A 20,514-nucleotide genomic window follows, 5' to 3' on the forward strand; every position below is an offset into this window, starting at 1 on the left:
AATTGCCGATGAGAACCGGTGTCAAAAAGGAAAAAAGGAAGAAAAAAAAAACAATCGATCACGGACTTCATGATCGATTACCATGGCAACAAACGAAGCTTTGAAGCTTTGAAGCTTTGATTTTTTTGGGTCAGCCCTAGAAAACAGCCTAAACAGCGTAAGGTCAGTCCGCTCCCATTCATCGCTACCATGGCGATGAATGGGACAGACACAACTACTGCAAAAGAAAAAACTCAGATTCCTTTTTTTAGACCTAAAATATTAAGAAACTATGGCTCCAGGTTGAATTTGCCTGGAAATGTCCTTTAAACCATACAAACAGACATTTCTGAATTCATTTTGTTTTGCGGAAATTATTGGTTTTGGTCAGGTTGCTGTTCAAAGCTTGTGGGGGTGGGGGAGGAGCAGAGGAGTGGAGGAGTAATTACAAAGTAATGTGGGAACTCTATAGTGAGACGCAGCTCAAGGCCTCGCTTTGTATTTTAGCCATATGCAGTATGAGTGATGACGCTCAGGTGGAGGGAATACAGAATGAGCTTGTGCAGAGTGCAACTTGCAGATTCACTGACCTTCAGGCTCTCCATGCTCCCTTTGTATGTAGTAGGTGCTCAGCACGTTGAGAGTGTGCACGGCACGCTCAGGTAGGTTCTTTATTTATTTCTTTCTTTGTGAGCAATACTATTCTCTCGTTCCCAGCTTCTGGCATCATCAGTCCTGCCGGTCACACTTGTCTGTCAGGCTTTGGCCTCTGAAGGCACATCCACGTGTTTTCAGTCTCTTCATTTCCATACATCAAAGAATGATCTATAGTGGATCTCTGCATGGAAGCGGGGGCTGTTTGTGAGTGAGTACGCACGGTTGTGTGCTCCACTCGGTCTCATTTATAGCACAGCAGGTTGGCGGAGTAATAAAAGGATGTCAATGGGGGATTTGACCTCTACAAATATTGCAATTATTATTCTGCTAAAACATCCTATATCTGCTGCAGCCCCTCTGGACCACAGATGTGTTCGGGGTCCTGCTGCTCATAAAAATCACTCACACTTTCACAGCCTGAAAGAAAAGGGAAGGGAAGCATGGAAACACCCTTTCATGTTGCCGTGCTCCTGCTATGCTTTTCACCGTTACCACAGAGCAATTATTCCACAACTCTTAAGCTCTCTGTGAAAACTGTGTTTGCACAAAGCTTCAGCTTCTTCTGATGTTGAACCTGTTTGTTCCATCTGCCGTACCAGGATCTTACTGGATCTTTCCCATCCAGGATTGTCTCCTGAAGCAAACGCCTCAGTTTTTTGTCACCTGTACAGTACAGCATGTCTTGTCATGTTGCGTTCACATACAGTACCCCCCTGTGTGAGGGAGCCTCATCTAGTTTGGATTGTGAAGCTAAAAAAATAGAAAATCCCAATCTGTTTTGCTCTGTGTCTCACCCATCCTTCCTTGCTATTTTCTCAGTCTGTGCATCATCACTAGGTTTTAATCATGTCTATTAGCAGACTGCCTTTCTGGCTTCCTTCCACTCGTGCATGCTGCCCACACCCCATTCTGCAGATCTTTGGTTGCATGGTTTTCTAGGAGGCTTTTATCAAAAAGAGATAGAAATGAAAATGGAAATAATAACAGCAGGTGAGGAGTCTGTTTTGGATTGACTACTAAAAAGCTGACATTTACATTGAGACACATTTTCTTTCATTGCACCTTTTGGTCCTGCAAAGATAGATTTTTTGAAGTGTTAGCAGCTTTTTTCATATCTGAGCCACAGAAACTGGACAAGTTTATTTGCAAAAGGCACATACTGTACAGCACAGTTCAATACTCTGTTCTATTTGTATGATGAGGAGCTCTCAGTTTGGCTTATATTATCCTTCCTTAAAGATTTAATCAGGGAAATGCATCATAAATTACATGCAAATGTGCATCATTTTCACATCAGGGTTCCAGTACTTAATTATCACTTAACTAGCTTTGAAGTTTAACTCTTGTTACATTTTATGTTAAATATGAGCAATTTGAAGCAAGGCCAGAATTTACTTTATCACAGATACATTAAGACTCAAAACTTCACTGATGACTGGTATTAATTGAACAGAAGTTACCTGATCTGTTTACATAGCACAACCCACATTAGTCCATTGGTTATAGTACTTTCAGGAATTCGGATTTGTGTTAAACATAAAAAATAAAAACCTGTAAGTTCTTAACACATTTCTCCCTATTATTTTCATAATTTCTGAAAAAAATAATTAAAAAAATATATAACTACATGGAAAATTAGCCTCTACTAACAAAGATTTCTGCTTTCTCTTTGTACTGCCCATGCCCATAGAGTGATTTCTTAGCATAATAAAAAATCAGCCGTTTGATCTGGGGGCCAATTGCTCTGTGAATACGGCTTTGATTGGTCGCAGTGGTCACAATGTGCTCTGACAAGATTTTTAAAGGAACGGTTCGCTCTGGGATTTTTCAGTTTCAGCCTTCGTCTGACCGTTAACCATTAGCGCCGACGCTTTACATGAGAAACAGGGAGAAGTTGATGTGTGAGAGTAAAAAAAATGCGACAAAGAAAAACATGCCGTGAGTTAAAGGAACTGGAGCTGCAGTCGATGTTATATGGTGATATTTTCTAAATGTACTTTCTTACTGTACTTGCCTGGCCTTCTCTTTCTCTCGTTCGTCATTGACAGGAAAATTTAAAAGCGCCACCTGACTTTTCCCTCTTAGCCGGCATGAATGTGGATTTTCTCTATATAGTCGCACACTCACCTTTACCTGCTGTGAAAAGAACATACGCTCCATTAAACTTAGAAGAGAAACTTCAGCTGCTGCAGACTCCAGGATATGTCTTTAGTTAAGATGTCTGATTGAACAAGCGTCTGTCTGTATGTGTGTGTGATTGTGTGTCCAAGACAGTATGTTCCCATCAGCAAATGAGGTTTATAATATAAATGCAATGAGAAGCTTAGCTACATTTAAGTTCTCTCTCCCTCTCTTTTTTTTTTTTTTTTTTGTAAAGCATGTATTAGGATCAAGGGGAAATTTGAAACTACTTAAAAATAAGCAGCTTATGCCTTTTTGTCAAGCAGGGTCTAATCAGGGTAATTTAAGCCATATGCTATATTCAGTGACTGGCTTAAAGTGTCAGCCGTGACCACCTTAACCGAAAGTTCTGGCTCGGCGTCGCCCTGCTCTCCCACCTGCGTGATCGATGCACCTGTTGATAAGATGAAAGATTTCCACTTCTTTAAGGTTCTTTGATACTTTCTCGCTCTGCGTTACTGAAAAGCTGCAAGATTGTGAAAATACACGAGAGTGCATGGCACAAGGTTTCTGCTTTCTCTTTCTCTGCATACATGTCAGTAAGGGCACTGTATTGTTGTATGAGCTAAATTGTTTATGACACACACATGAACATATAAGAGGCAAACATTGAACGTACCTTCACTTGATGTTTGTTTTCCTCACACGTCGTTTATTCCCATGGTGTTTCTGCCAGTGTGAACCCATAATAAGCATGCTTTCCATCCGAGCCTGCTTTTCTTTTCTGTGTTTGTATTTTTTTTTTTTTTTTTTTGGGATGTTGTTTTTCTCTGATTCTTTCAGAGCATCAACATAATAATGCACCTGATTGTACCTGTAATTGAGTTGTCCTCTGTCTCTCTCTGCCTCTTTCTTTTCATTTCCATGTGGGTGTGTTCCTGTGTGATCTTTTTTTATTTTTTTATGAATATGTGCATGTCTTTGTGTGTGTGTCAGTGTCTGCAGAGAATCTGGAAAAGAGTCTCCGGCAGATGGAGAGGCAGCTGCTGCAGCTGGAGAGAGACCTGGAGACTTTCTCCTCCCCCGATGACCCCAACGACATGTTCTTCACTAAAATGGCTATATCCTTTTTTATAAGCCCAGGAATTCACTCAGCAGTTCCTGGCTGTTCGCTGGAGTTTACTGTAATGAATCAAAGTGAATGTTTTTTCATGTTTTCATTTTTCACTGCGGTGCTGTGCTGGCTGGCAATAGAACAGGTTTTCATAGCCGAACACGTTTTTGAACTTGGGGTACAAAGGAGAAGGAACTTTGAAGTCTTTGGTTGGTCAAACGTCCAATTTTTGAAGAGTTTTGTACCGAACACCCGAGTTTGTAAAAGTTGCTTTAACTCTTCGACTCCAAGGGCAAAAAATTCAACACTTTGTTGTTGAAATAGAAGTCCAATGTTGTGTTAAATTTTAGTCTTTGTCTTGTATACAGTACAATACATATACTCCTCAAAAAAGTTTGAAAACATTATTTGAGTCAATAATTTCTCCTCTTTAAAGGGATAGTTCAACATTTTGGCAAATGGGCCCATTGCCATAATTGCTATAGTCATAGCAGTAGGTTCGTTACCTTTATTGTCGGTGCAAGCTATTTTTAGAACGGCGGAGCAGAGCCGCGAGCTGCTCAGAGCTACGCTACAGAGGCTCATGGGATTTCTTGGTTTCCCTCATCAAACTCATCAAATACACAATCCAACAACTCCACAACGCTCTGGTGGACAAGTTGTGACCTGCACATTCACCACGCTATGAGATAATAACAGAACGTTACCAGACAGAGAGGTAAATACAGAGACTGTTTGCTGAAAAACTGTCCCTGAAGGCAACGCGCATCAGCAGTTTTGCATGAATTTACCTCTAAAACAACTCTGTCTGGTAACGTTCTGTTATTATCTCATAGCGTGGTGAATGTGCAGGTCACCAGAGCGTTTTGGAGTTGTTGGATTGTGTATTTGATGAGTTTGATGAGAGAAACCAAGAAATCCCATGAGCCTCCGTAGCGTAGCTCTGAGCAGCTCGCCGCTCTGCTCCGCCATTCTAAAAATAGCTTGCACCGACAATTAAAGGTAACGATCCTACTGCTATGACTATAGGGATTATGGCAAGGGGCCAATTTGCCAAAATGTTGAACTATCCAACGATATAAAATACAACACCAGTCAACTGATTGACTAAAATAACGTTTCCAAACTTTTTGAGGAGTTTATATATGTATATAAATGGTTTTCCTGCCAGCGTCCATGATGTGTGTGAGTGACACCCCTTTATTTTTTTTACTCGTGTTATTGTAGCCGTTCTCCTCTCAGCTCTGTTTTGAAAGGTACTTTACACTGAGGGCAACTTCAAAATGAAGTGAAGGGTAAAGAGAGGGAGAACTGGGACAAAACCTCCTTCGTCTCTGTCACTCTCATTCTCTCATTATGTCAGTCACGGTTTGTGTTTTCATGGAAACAGAACGAGAAGAAATTTAGCTCGTTTTACTCAATTGTCAGTTTATTATAATTAAGCCGAGGTGCTAAATTACAATCACATAAACATTTTTTAAAAAGCACAATTCAGCTTCACTGTCACCATCTCCTTTTTTACCGCCTTCATTCCACACCCTGATCCTGTGCTGACAGCTGTCAGGTACGTCTCAAACCAGGTGTGGAAGCATGTGTTCAATAATACACCCTGTGCCCAGCCTCCTTCATGTAGTTTTGATCAGTAGCCTTGGGGCTGGGCCGCTGAGGGCTTGTGTTGTGGTAGTTAGCAGAGAACCCGAGCACAGCACAGAAAGGTTCACTGAGAATGGATTTGACAGGTCTCGTCTGTCGCTGCTTCTCTTTTCCAACTCCAGGTGCACTGCAGCAAACGTCTTATCGTTACTAACAATACTGATTAAAAACATCAACAGGATGGAGTCTGAACTCGCTGCTCTGAAATAGAAATTAAATGGAGATAAAGTTATACAAGGCCGACAAACACACTCACTTGGACACACACATTACACACACTCACACTCTTCTGCGCTCAACTGTGTCACAAACAAATATTTGTGCTTAGTCTGCTCAGATGTTGCATTCACCCCCACTATCCCTGTGTAAAGTCTCCACTCTGCACTGTGGTCATATTTTTGAGACTTTAGTCTAAACACAAACAGTTCGACAGAAAACGGTTCCATTCACTGGAGCTTTTGTCGGCCGAGACCGCAGAGCAGTTATTCTCTTTATTGGTAACTAATTAACAGTCACAACCTTTATTTACAATCTGAAAAGGAGTTCTAAGCATCATAAGAAGTGGAATTAATTGGAGATGTATGCATGTGATTTGCACATGAGTTTATGGGCTGTTTGGAATTAACAAAATCAAAAATATGCCCATTAGGATTATTGTAGAAGAAAAAAACTAAACATCAATTGAATAAATAACAAGAGGAAAATACAAAAGGCATTAGAAAGCCATATTTGTATAATCAAGCTTGATTTGTATTATCTCATATAAATGATCAGCGCTGAACATTAGAAGTCTATGAGGCCTAATTACAACAAATGAAACACACAGTCACTGACTTGGAGTTTCACGTTGGTGACATTGAAGATTACATTTTCACTTCATGGATCAATTGAGTGTAGTTATTGTGTAACTGGTCTGATGTCGCACTTCATGATGCGCGCTTGGCTTGTAAACTTGGCAAATGAAGACAAGAGAGAGAGAGAAAGAGGATGGTGATGAGCAAATGAAGAAACGGAGGAGCAGGAGGAGATGAAATTAGATGAATTAAAGAAGGGGAGTGGAGAAAAAAGAAAGAGAGGATAGAAAATCTTGAGAATGAGCAGCAGAGGGAGAAATCAAGAGAGGGAGGATGATACTTATCTATCATGACTGTCTGTTTTTCTCTCTCCCTCTCTCCCCCTCCTCTCTATCTCTGTTGCTCTCCATCACCTGCTCAGGCGATCCTCATGCCTCTTTCCTCCCGGCTCCTGGCTTGGAAATATATTACTGACAAGTCAATCTGGGAGCAGTGCCTATTGAACAGCATTTACCCAGCTGTGAATAGGTAGTCCCATCCCCGGCCAGATTCAGCTGAGGCCAGGACTCAAATAGGTCCATCAATTGAGCAATAATGAAGGGGCACAATAGGAGCCAAAGAGGCTTCCCACACCCTTGTGACACCTCACACACACACACACACACACACACACACACACACACACACACACACACACACACACACACACACACACACACACACACACACACACACACACACACACACACACACACACACACACACGGTTGCTTCTTTTTATCTGCCATGAGACGAGGATGTTAGGGTCGTTAGCAGGCCCCGGCGCTGGTTATAGACACATCGTTTTATTTTTCTCTTCTCATTGACTTCATTCACAGAACGTATCTAGACTCTTTAAAATGAAGCGTATTGATCCAAAGTGATTCCAGCTCTGATTTTATTTCCTCATCATGCGCCAGAAGCTTTTTTTTTGTTGCTTTTTTGCTTTTTTTTTTATCAAACAGGGGCCGTCACGTTGAAAGGACAGCTCAGGATATGGATTTTAAGGAAATAGGAAATAAATAAAAAACAGCGCTTTTCTGTACAGACAGGATGATAAATTAACGGGAGGACCAAAGTTAAATGTCTCAGCATTGATTTTACCGGTTTCTGTAACAGAAGTGATGAACCTCGTGTTTCCAGATGAAGGTGGAGGTGGAGTGAGCTCTTGAACATGTCCGTCACAAATCTCCTATAGAGCACTGCCGAAGCGGAAGCAGGAAGTAGAAGAAAGAAACTTTGTTTGTACAGTATTGCACCTTTCGCAGGTAAAAACCACTAAGTGCTTCACAATGTTAAAACAATGGCGTTGCCATGGGACCTCAACTCGGAAAAAGTCTCCATCTAAGTGAACGAGAGTCAAAGTTTTATTTCGTGATCCAATTGAATTGTGCCATGAGAATAAAACCTGTTTAAAACATCACGTTTCATGCCGAGAAATCAGCAGTTTATCGTAAAACGGCAACAAAAGAATGTATTTTGTGTGACGACGCTCTACGGACTACAGATGTATTTATTTATTTATTGGATCTCCATTAGCTCCAGCACATTAGCCTGGCTATTCTTCCTGGAGTCCAAGTACCAGTGACCCTTCTCCGAGTTCACAAGACAGACAAGACGAAACAAAAACAACAGTCAATACAGTCACAACACATATACAATCATAGACTCTGACCAACATATATCACAGGACATCACGGAACACTTGTACAGTACAAGACCATACACAACATACAAACACCATACAAACAGATAGCAAAAAAATAAATAAATACAGGATAGAGGAAAAGAAAAAGAATCTGGTGTCCCACAAAAAATACATCACCAACTGACACGGCGCCATTTGGTGTGTGATGTCACCTACGCCACCTGTGGTCTTTCTGGTTACGGATTCTTCAGAATTTTACTTTACAATAGTTTTACAACAAACTGCTGATTTCTCGGCATTAAACGTGATATTTTAAACAGGTTAGAGGTCATATTTTTTTCTCATGGCACAATTTAATCGGATCACAAAATAAAACTTTGACTCCCATTCACTTACATGGAGACTTTTTCCGAGTTGAGGACTCATGACGGCCTTACTTCCTACTCCCTGCTTCCGCTTCGGCTCTCTATAAGCTAGGATGTTCAGTTATAGGTGGAGATCTGGTGGCAGCATATGATTCACATCATTTTCCTACCCGTCACATCGTGCAGTGACCCCCATGTGAACTTTTATATGAGGAATATCACACATGAGGAAGACGTTGACCTTTGTACTATTAAAGGTCGCCCATTGGACTTGAACTAATTTTGTTTACGTTTGCAGTTGATAATTGTGCATGTCAGATACACCCATGCATGTTGCCAGCAGCAGCATCAGCAGCAGCAGCAGCAGCCAGACATGAGTCACAGGCCTGCAGGGGGGTCACAGCAGACAATCTGACTGACAGTATCAGATCTCCTAACATCATAGTTTACCGCTGACAGTTCGACTCTTCCTGCCTCACTTCCTCGCAGCAACAGATGTGAACTCTTCCCCCTGTTCTCTGCTGTCAGATTCATTGCACTCGCGGCAACGTTTTAAACGTACGGTTAATATGTGATTGATGTGCTGTTGACCTTGACCGCTTCCTCACAGCTTCAGCACGGTTGCGGGGGAGCAGTACGGCAAGCTGGTGATCATGCACAGCAACATGGAGACGCTGTATCAGAACGTGCTGGAGTACTTTGCGATCGATCCCAAGAAGACCTCGGTGGAGGAACTGTTCACTGATCTCAGCAACTTCCGCTCAATGTTCACCGTGAGTATGCTGCCCTGCACGCCGACTCACAGGAGAGGCATGGATACTTTGTTTTCAGAGCATGAGTGGAAGTGAATAATTAACACGTTACTGTGAAATGGGTGATTCTCAGTTGGACTGAGAGTTTTTTATATATATATATATATATATACGGAAAAAAAAATCAGTGTTAACACATGTTACACTTAAGCAGAAATGTGATAATGTGTTGGTGGAGTGATTTTGGCACATGGACACATTAAGATACTAAGCAAAGATCGCTCTGTGCTTTTTATATTCTAATATTATTATTGCTTCAAATATTTGGAAAAGCGAGTCAGGATACAAATACTTCTGCTCTAAATAAACCTTTAATAAGTTGAGTTTGGGTTCATGGGATGAAGTGAAATGTTAGCTTGAATATTGTGCCGCTGTTAATCTTTAAAGATCGGTGCAGGTTCAGAAACTGTTTTTATTCCCAGGCTGTATCAGTACAGAACCTCATCTTCCCTTTGTGGTTCACACATCAGTGTCCTCTGTGGTATAATGCAAAGCAGAACAGTGCCAGTCCTATGTAATCCAGTCCCAGCCAGACATTTATGTCATCACTGAGCTCTGTGGCCTTATCAGTCTGGTGCTACTGTGGAGCTGTGGAGCTGTGGAGACCCACTGTGTTTAATCAGCAGGATTAGTGGCACAGGCCACTGGGCGCGACAGATAATAGTTGCTAATTAGCCTACTAAAGTTCCTGCCCTGCCCCCAACTTAACATCTACCACACACAAATGAATTTCACGCCTCTTTGACTTTTTTTCCTGCACAGTCATTAGTTATGCTTTAGATTTGCTTATACTCCAAAGCTTTGTCTTTACATTTGCCTTTTTCAGGGAGAGTTTCGGTGCCGTCTCATTTCTCTTTCGTATCTACGACACAGAATCGCGTCGGAATAGTCAATGTTTCTTCTGAGACCTCACCTGCAATTTTATATATTTTTTAGAAACTTGCATTATTCTACAATCATTTTAGTGATTTCTACATGCTCAGAAATTTTTGTAATCTGGAACTGAATAGGTTCAATCTGGGATCTCATTCTCCCACAGTAGCCTACCTGATGTTGACGTTTCCTGCTTACTGCACACAAACAGTGAGTAAGCACAGTAAGTACTTTTGAGTCTGACATGAGAACACAGTTAGAGTGTTTTGTAAACCTTTCAGCAGCCCAGTCATTAAACTAAATAACTGTATTCCTTAGAGCAGCCGTTTTTCAAAAGTGTGGGAAAGTGAGCTCCCCTCAGAGAACATGAAGCTCACTCTGCTTGTTACGCAGCACCTCTGCATGTTGAGTCTGGCCGGCCTTTGAGAGGTGCATATTAATGAAAATAGTACCTATTTAAAATAACAGTGAGGTGCTGTGCCGCTGACTTCAGACCAGAGCGTAAGGGTATTTGCTGTTTACTGGATGGGAAAAAAGAAAACTGCGTTAGTCTGAAATTAGCAAAAGTACTTTTTGTTTTTTTCCCCCATGCGTTGCTTTTAGCAGAGTTTAGCTAACTAGAGTTTTTTTCAAGTAAATTTTTTTCATTGAAGTTCTGATGCCACCCTCCCATTAAGGCGTACCTCACTGTGTGCTCACGCCAAAAGCTTCATAAGAAGTGATTTTTTTAGGCTATTGGTAGAAATCCAGTAAATGTAAAGATTAAGTGCAAAATTTAGAGGAAATGTCGGTAAATTAAGGAAAAAAACTCTCCTTTATCTGATGTTTGACATCATTTGGAAACACTTAACACTTAATGTTCAACACTTAACCTTGAGTCCAAATATTCCACCGGTCCTGCCCTCTTCATATCTCTCAGTATTTATTCTGTCTGCTGTATGTGGCATCTGACCTGAGACTGAAGAAACTACAGTATCTACCCAGAGGCACACAGGCAGTCAGAATAAAAAAAGAAATGTTCCCAGATGCTTTTGGTTCAGCTGTTCCTCTCTTTTTGTCCCCTGTGCTATTGATCCCAGTTCTTCTGAGCTGTGATTCTGCTTCTGTGTTCAGATGTGAACAGAGCAGGTTAACACTCCTCAGTATGATCGGGAACGCCAATACAAATGACAATGTACAGTATACAACAAATGACATTGGCCTGATACTGTTTCATATTGCAGCTATTATACAGTAATCCCTTTTTATTTTAGCACCAGAGTTCAGGGTGGAGTTTTTGCAAAAGTGTTTCTGTTCTGACCAAACATAACAGTTAATGACTTGGCCAGTGAAAGGTGAAGAAGGCCAAGTGTTATAAAGACTAGCGTTATATGGCCCAAACTCCCAAGGTAGCCATTATTCCCCAGTGATAGGTCAAGGTGTAAGCAGCTTACACCCTTAGCGATTTGGTCAAATGGTCACATCACACAGACGTATCTCAGGAGAAGCCAAGGCTAGGTCAGTGAACGTAGGCATACAGTAAATCTCAGCGCCGTAACCTCTCAAATCTGTGTCAGCATTTACCCGGCCGTGCCAAGGCCCATGCTAATAGGTGCGCGCCGCCGTCTCCGCGCCGACCAGCGCCCGGAGTGAACCGAGCCTTGAACTGTGTGTATGTTGCTCGCATAGTGTGTGTGTGTGTGCAGGTTTGTTTGTGTGCGTATGTCATTTTGTGTTGGCAATTTTTTATAGGGAAAGCTGCTTAGGTTTTTCACACACAAAGATGCACGCTCTCTCTCACACACACACACACACACACACACACATATAGCATGCTCAGTCACCCGTAGGAAGGAGACCCAGGGCGAGGCCGCACATCTGACAGGAATCCAATTGAGCGTGTCTAATGGCGGACATCCAGGAGAGGAGGAGGGGGGAAGCAGACCTGCAGTGATGAAGGAGAGTGGAGGGCAATTTCCTCAGAGAGCAAGCCTTCTCTCTCTCTCTCTCTCTCTCTCTCTCTCTCTCTCTCTCTCTCTCTCTCTCTCTCTCTCTGTCTCTCTGTCTCTCTCTCTCCATCAGCTTATCATTACAGTGAAAAATAAAGCTTCATCCAAGAGCAAAAGAGCATCACATGAATATATATTTTCAGTCTCCTCTTCTTCTCCGTCTCTCAAAATCAATTAGTTGAGTTCATTTATTAATTTTCAGTTTCATTCTTGCCACAAATGTGGACTCTAGGTTTTGAAAATAACTTTTTGTGTTTAAAACATTCACACTTCTGTTATTGTTCTTAAACTGCTAATTGGCTCTGTGATTAAAAACGTCCCGTTTGCGCTCGCTGTGATCACAGCGGTTTCAGTTTCACCACGGATGTTTTGATGTGAAATTCTTGCGCTGCTATTTTCTCTTAGTGAAGTTAAAGTGTCATCCTCTTAAACAGACTTACAACATGTGGGTATCGACACATTATTGACTTGTGATTGTTTCCCCGTGCTGCTGCCAGCGCTGAGTAAAACATCTTTATTTTTTGCCTTTGCAGAACTCTGCATCTGCTTAAACCATCTGCCATTGTTAGCAAACCTTAGTTGTTTGGTCCAAACTCCAATTAAACAACTACTGCAGTAATTGTGTTGACGTATTCATGCCGTGGAGATTTGAGGCTGTTACGTGCGTTATATGTGTTTATCTTAATCACTGTTGCATTGGGGGGGCAGTGAGAAAACTTGATGTAGACATTCATGGTCCCCTCAGGATGAATTATAATAACTCTGATTTCTTGACCTTTGGTCCAGCAGCGTCATAAGTAATTTTGTTAATGAGTACATAATTGCAAAACTAATGACTTTCCCATCATCCTCAGCTTTGTGCTTATTGCTAATTAGCACATTTGCATCATAGGTGCACAGGGCGTCCTGTACTTTTCTGTGGCTTTTGTTTACTAGACAAACTAATCATACATCTTTTAACAAGTCCTTTCAGTTCAGAAATATTGTTTAATATAATCGATAATCAATCTGTGCAGCTGTCTGTGTAGATTACACTTACCTTACCGTCGACTCTGTTCTGTGAGGAGGATTGTGGTAAAGTATGTTTACGCACTGCTTTAGTAATTGAGTTCGGCTTTTTAAATGAGAGGTTCTGCTTGATGGTAAAGGGGAGAAGTGTCAGATTTTAGAGTAAGTTCACATCAGTGAAACCTGGGACTCTTTAATTGTACCTTATTAGAAATATATTACATGTCAGCACGCTTGTTCTTTTCTCTTTTCTTTTTCCTTTCTCCCCTCATTCCTCATTGTCTCTGCCCACAATTTACCAAATTGGATGCCCATTAAGAATATAGTCATTTGTGAATCAGTAGTTGTTGCCACGAGCAACCGGCAGTCATTCCATCAAATCAAAGTTAATTTTGTGGAGGAGTTGGTTTCATTTAAAAATAGAGCTTCAGTCACAGTCGTTTGTTATTCATCTTCCTTCCCCCCTCCTCTGTCACTCCTACAGCTTCTGTAAAACCTTCAGAGTGGCTCTCGGAGGTGTCATTAGCGTCTGTTGTCTTTTTATATGTTACTTTAGATTGATGTGTAATGCATGTTTGTGTGTCAACAAAGCACAATCTTCTGGAGAGGGGTGGTGGTGGCGGTTCATAAATGAAAAACAAAGCATCAACCACAGAGAACAGTTGATTGAGGAGTGATGGAGCTCTATCACATTTGGATGTTATATACCGTTACACCCCTGCTGTCTGTAATTTGCAGCGTTTACGCAGAATTGTCACTTCGCTATAATTCACACAGCTTCAATTCGAGTTGTATCGTTCCCAACAATGGTCATTTGTATAGAGATTTAATAAGAGGCGGCTGCTGCCTCTTTATTTTATAACTGTAGCTTCCTATACACTCCACACTTCACGTAGTGTGTGTGCTTTTGTGTGCGTCTCTTCATGCTGGTTTGGCATTCTTCCACCGGCCTGCCTGTCAAGCTGGGCTGTGTGAATAACGCTAGAGGAGGGAGAGACGAGGATGAGGAGGAGGAGGAGGAGGAGGAGGAGGAGGAAGAGCTGGGTGTTGATAAAAGCCCAGACTCCTTTGCTTTAAGTGACTGGCTATTGATCAGGATGGCAATCATGCTAGCACTCTATTAAATCATATGCCGTCTGTCTCTTATTGAGCCGTTATTGAGCTATTGACACCGTCGTATGGGTTTAACAGCCTTTTGGCACAGGGATTATAGAGCCTTCTCCAGAGTGGATGATATACCGCAGATACCTCCATACCTAAAAAATCAATCAATCAATCTTCAGAGACAGACGAGAGGGAATTAATGACTTTTTTGACAGTTTTTGAACTTGGCTACATCAGTTTGCTTAAATGTCGATAATACCCATAGAAAGCCCTCTCCCAACCAAGACCTTGGTAAGTCTCGGCTTGCATTTGAACAATTGGTGGCATTTGGTAGCGCAGATTCCACCCCATAAGTTCTCTAACACACCAGGATCCAACTAAAGTTTCCTGCCACATGGTCAAAAAAAACTCAGTCAACTTCAACGTTTTCTCATTGTCATTTCGTATTGTTGACTTGTTTTGTCTTCTTAATTATTTCTATAGCAGTGTGCACATGGACTCTTCATTCATCACCGTGGCTCTATATAAAACAGAAAAGAAAAGATGAATGATTGCTCATGTGATTGAAGCTGACCCATCAGCAGTTCCTTGAGTCGCTGTCGGTCATGGATCATCATTTGAGTCAAACTACATTGTACGCTGAAATAAAGAAGCACCACATTTATTATATTGTAATTCTGTTTTTCCATCCAGACACTGAAGGTACAGAGAGAAACATTTTAATAAATAATAATAATACATTTTATTTCTAACGCACTTTTACAAGTGCTCAAAAACGCTTACATAAACATATCAGCACAATTAAAATACAGAACAATGTAGAGTAATAACACAATTAAGATTCACAAAAGGTTCAAAGGAGATATAAAATGAGAAGAGGATAAAATAACAGAAAATTAGACAGATTTAAATTACAGATTACCTTTTCTAGATGTACAGTACTGTATGTCCAAGGCGAGACTGTTAATGAAGGAAAACAATGATGATATCATGGTTTGAAAACCAAAGTTGACTTATTCCAGCATATAGTTAGACTCTCAAGTCAAATTCATGGAGATGTTGGTTTGTATGTGATCCACAGTTAGTGTTGTGGACCATAAAAATCTACCCACAATGCAGCAGCAGCAGCAGCAACATCTGTCCAGCTGGACATCCACTGTGCAGCCTGTTGCTTCTGAGTGATGCTGCAGTTCCTAATGTTCACCTGCTGTTAATTAAACACACAGAGCTCCCGCAGTTGCCACCAGGTGATGCTGAAGTTGTTTCACTGACCTGAACACCTACTGTATCCACAGCCGTGCAAACACACACTTACTTGATACATTTACTTTGCATACATTTTGAATTTTCTTTTTGTCCTTTTTCTTTTCACAGTGATTTTTTTCCTAGAACTTTTTTTTAAAAGCGAAAAGCAAAGAAAATATTGAAAAGGACTTTAAATTATCCCCCAAAATTGGAATAAATAATTGTTTTATTGTTGACTGTGCAGGAAGGAGACAACATTAGAACAGACAATTTTGTTTTTGAAAATATTCCAGCAAGGAAGGGTTTTGTTGCCGGGTGGTGCGTGCACATAATGAGTCAGTGATTGAGGTGAATATCAATAGATAATAAAATACTTTCTTTCTATTTTTCTATTTTCTTTTTTTTTCCAATCTCTCTTTTGCATCAGCCCGGTGTCGTAGCATATCTTCACTTCCTGTGTGTCTTGTTTCAAATTAAAAGGCCACTGCAGAGTCATGCTACTGCAGCCACACAGCAGTTATTGTGTATAGAGAAGAGAAACACTGGAGCAGCAGCGTTTCCTTTATGTCTGTAGGTCATTGCTCCATCACTCCAGCTGTTTTCACAACGTCTAACAGGATGAGAGTGAATATGTATCTCAGAAGCTTCATTTGACTGTAACAGCGCCTGATGAAGATGTCTGCGGGGTTTGACAGCTACCTCTGCCTCTGACAAGCTCTACACCACTGTAATTAACCCCACTTAGCAACCTCTCTTGTTTTTTCTTTCTTTCTTTCTTTCTTTTCTGTCTTCTCCCCCTCTACACAAAAACAGCAAGCGATGAAGGAGAACCTGCGGCGGAGGGAGTCGGAGGAGAAACAGAGGAGAGCGCGGGCGGCGAAGGAGAAGGCTGAGCGCGAAAAGCAGGAGAGGCAGCAGAAGAAGAGGAGGTTGCTGGAAGTCAATGCAGGTAGAGATCGTTCAGTCTGCTTTGTCTTGTCGACTCTCACATCGTTTAAGCCTTTTTACTGGAAACTGTGCTGAATCAATGGAAGGGGTCAAACGGTAGAAGAGATCACTCTAAGAAATGATTCACCACATTTATCAAAGACGTTTAAGTCCCATTCAGACACCTGATTTCTGGCCCACAGCTACACACAAGAGTATTATCTTTATTATCACCTAGTTTAGTTTATTCAAACACGTGCAAATAGGACATAGGATGTCATACTATTGCAAAGAAGAAAAAGTAAGGTTGAAGCTAATAAACTCATAAATACCTGAATGGCAACAAAGGCTTTTTTTAAAAAAAAGATATGTCACTCAGTTCTTATTAGCCGCATGGGCTTGACTATATATATAATAGGAAAAACATACCTTCTCATACCAGGTTACCGAAATGTTCTTTATGTTAAAGGGATAGTTCAACATTTTGGCAAACTGGCCCATTGCCATAACCCCTATAGTGTTAGGAGTAGGTTCATTACCTTTAATTGTCTGTGCAAGCTATTTTTAGAACCGCCGATAGCTGCTCAGAGCTACGCTACGGAGGCTCATGGGATTTCTTGGTTTCCCTCATCAAACTCATCAAATACTGTACACAATCCAACAACTCCAAAACGCTCTGGTGGACAAGTTGTGACCTGCACATTCACCATGCTATGAGATAATAACAGAACGTCACCAGACAGAGTTGTTTTAGAGGGAAATACAGAGACTGCTTGCTGAAAAACTGTCCTTGAAGGCAACGTGCATCAGCAGTTTTGCATGAATTTGCCTCTAAAACAACTTTGTCTCATGATGTTCTCTTATTATCTCATGGCGTGGCAAATGTGCAGGTCGCAACTTGTCCACAGGAGCATTTTAGAGTTGTTGGATTGTGTATTTGATGAGTTTGATGAGGGAAACCAAGAAATCCCATGAGCCTCCGTAGTGTAGCTCTGAGCAGCTCACAGCTCTGCTCTGCTGTTCTAAAAATAGCTTGCACCAACAATTAAAGGTAACGAACCTATTGCTATGACTATACAGTAGGGATTATGGCAATGGACCAATTTGCCAAAATGTTGAACTATTCCTTTAACACACACACTGTCATGTTATTGTGTCCCGTGCTGCCCTTGTGTGTCTTTCCGCTGATTTGTGGACAGTTTAACAAGACAAAGTTGTTGCCGTGTTGCATTGTGCAGATGTAGAACTTGAACCATGTAAAGGTAACATTACTGTACAACTACTCTGCAACTACATCCAGTGAGTTACACTTCTTGGGTGAGCTCGCTGTTTTTGCTCCAAGACTGATGATTCAATCCACAACAACTTGATATTTCACATTTGCAGTTGATGTCAGATTCCTCACATTTTCTTCCAGCATTTTATGTTGACAAGCACAATTCATGAACAAGGCCGCGAGCGAGAAAAAAAAGGGGGGGTTTTGGTGTTCAGCTGCTCGGTGGTCATAAAAAAGCAGCCAAATGCAGCGTGAAAAATCACTTTTTCTAATCCATTGAGTTTAAAATATGCTTGTCACAAAATGTGTGAGAGCGCAGTCGTTTCCCAAGTTAAAACATTTAAAAGAAGTTACCAAGGAGATGATGATACTTTGTCATGTGTTATGGTAATAGGCTTCCTGGATGATGATATTTCCTGCCTCAGTGGCACCTGAAGCCTCATGAAGCACTTTGTGTTGTTTAACACAGTTTCTGACCTGCATGTATGGACTTCCTTTACCTAGAGTGAGTGTAGAGGCATACATACTCACTCTGTTGCTGTGAGTGCAACAGTTTACAGGCTTTACGATCAATATGTGGCTTATTGATAAGAGTGTGATGAGTTGTGTAGCCTACAGTTTCGGAGTTGGATCGATACACCTCCGATTTTTCTTGAAAAATGTGCGTTTTGTAGTATTTGTCTCCTTTGATTTTTCCACTGTGCTGGATAAATAATTTTACTGATTACTTCCCGTAAGATGAGATGTGCTTTTTTGCACTTGCTGTTCTCTCTTTTTTTCCCACAACGACCTCTACATACACCGTACTCTACGTTCTTTTCTAAAAACTGTCCATTCATTACGTCCCTGAAGGACGGCGCAGCCACAACGATGAGTCTGTTTATCAAGCAGGTTCTGCAGGTTCAGACATAGCTATGAAGAAGGCAATGTCTACCTTATGCCAGAGCATCTGGTTCCAACTGTCAGTTGTCCCCCACCCTCCTCCTCATCCTCTTCCCCTTCCCCTTTGGAGCACCACTGATGCCAGAAACTTGTTCAACACTGCAGCCTCCAGACCCAGTTCCAGTGCCAAAGCCAAGGCTGGCAGAGCCGTTGAGCTTGGCAGTCCTCGCTCTGCACCAGCATCTATAGCGAACACGACTCCGCCAGCCACTGCAGCTCTCCCGTACACGTCGAGAGTGCAAGTAACAGAACCAACCACCCTCCCATCCGGGCCAAAGCACTGCTGTGGGTGTTCTGTCTCGCCAAAGCAAGGCCTTTTCTTGGCGAAGACATAATACAAACTGGACATCCCTCAGTAGAAGCCGTTTCCCACAGAGCACCTGAACTTTTATAGCACCGCATCTCGTCCAAACGAAGGATCACGTCCAGTTGAAATTAATGAACAGGATTCTGGTGGATAGGTTATGTACTGTGTGTGTCGGTCCAATAGCTGTATCTCACCCCTCTGTCACGCTGTGGTTATCTGAAAACACCAGCAACAGAGTAAAAGCCCAAAAAAAAAAGAACTGCCACTAATAGGCCATACTTGTAAGGGTTGTGTTTATATAAGGGCGGCTTGGGTGATATCCATCAACTGGAAATGAATGGACTTGTTGCACATGTAGCCTTAAGGCACTGCTCTATTTCTGCAGGTACTGACAGGCACCCTATCTGTGTATGTATATATGCATGTATATATTCATAGCCAATACAGTGAGAATATGAATGAGAGACAGAAAGAGATGCATTTTACATTTTTACATGTTCAGAGGCGTCCTCTCCTCATGCACGAAGCTCGTCGGTGGTAGCATCGTGCTTTTTTGGATGCTGCTCTGCAGAAGGCCCTGGAGGCTTCTGAAGGTGGGAAAGTGTAAAATGAATCGAGCAGATTTTTTTTGAGAGAAATCCTCAACAAAAAAGACTTAGTGCATTATTTATGGGAGCTATTGTTTGAAATACAATTTAATTTCCACCAACACTGGCTTAAAAACAACTCTGTTAATGCTCTGTTGATGTTAATCAAGCCAAGGATTTGTGGTAGGACTCAATAACTGCTGTTCACTCGCAGTCTGGGCTGGCAGACGGAGGTAAAGTTTTTTTAGCTTGTTATAACCTATTTTCTAAGAGCTGAAGCTGTAATTTCTGTTTCATAATAATCCTTATATAGTCAAGAATTTGAGGCGTCATATTAGTTCTTGAATTTTAATCATTTATTCACTCACAGTCTTATGTAAAGAAACAGAGGAGACCTACATACCTTTTATTGACACTGTATTTGTGTGAGTTTTAATGAGTGTTCAGTCTAACTCGTTGAGGTCGACAGCTTGTACTTCTCTTTCCCTCGTGCTTGTGTGTGTGTGTGTGTGTGTGTTTCACTGTATGAACTTTTCTGTTTGAGAAAAACTAGTTCAGAAATAAGAAAATCATAAGAATAAACTTCAGCCAAATTTTGTCAGGAAGGCTTATACAAATATGCCTAGAGCTGGAAATTTATTTAGATACGCTCAAATTAAGATAAAGCTAAAGGCAAACTCAGTGACATCCCCAGAAAGTGATGTTTCTGGCAACGTATGACACACGCACACGCACGCACACAAACACGCACATACACACAGACTGTTGGGATGAAATGAATATGTGATAGAGATTTTTGGCATTGTGCTGCCAACCCAGGACAGGATTTACTCACTCTCTCTCTCCCTCTCTCTCTCTCACACTCTCACTCTGTCTCTCATTCTGTCTGTCTCTCAGCCTATTTATTAACTAAAGAGCTTTCTCTTTGTTTGTCAGGATGGATTGTCCTCAATGGAGATTTTCTGTGTAATCATCTGATTATCCATCAATTCCCTAAAAAGCCCCAGAGAGGCTGCATATCCACATTATGCTGAAGGGCACGGCAATGAGAGACAGGGGGAAGGAGGAGAGAGAG

General features: G+C 41.4%; 1 protein-coding gene across 1 annotated transcript in view; it reads left to right on the plus strand.

Annotated features, from left to right (window-relative positions):
- Positions 1 to 20,514, plus strand: part of LOC311002791 (protein diaphanous homolog 3-like) — a gene marked incomplete at both ends in the record, with an annotated part of 172,175 nt that overhangs the window by 86,313 nt on the left and 65,348 nt on the right. The window contains 3 exon segments of the mRNA XM_083994299.1: positions 3,754 to 3,880; positions 8,981 to 9,143; positions 16,214 to 16,349. Of these exon segments, the coding sequence (XP_083850425.1) occupies positions 3,754 to 3,880; positions 8,981 to 9,143; positions 16,214 to 16,349 (426 nt within the window).

The sequence above is a fragment of the Trachurus trachurus genome (assembly GCF_905171665.1).
Source record: "Trachurus trachurus genome assembly, chromosome: 3".
NCBI lineage: Eukaryota > Metazoa > Chordata > Actinopteri > Carangiformes > Carangidae > Trachurus > Trachurus trachurus.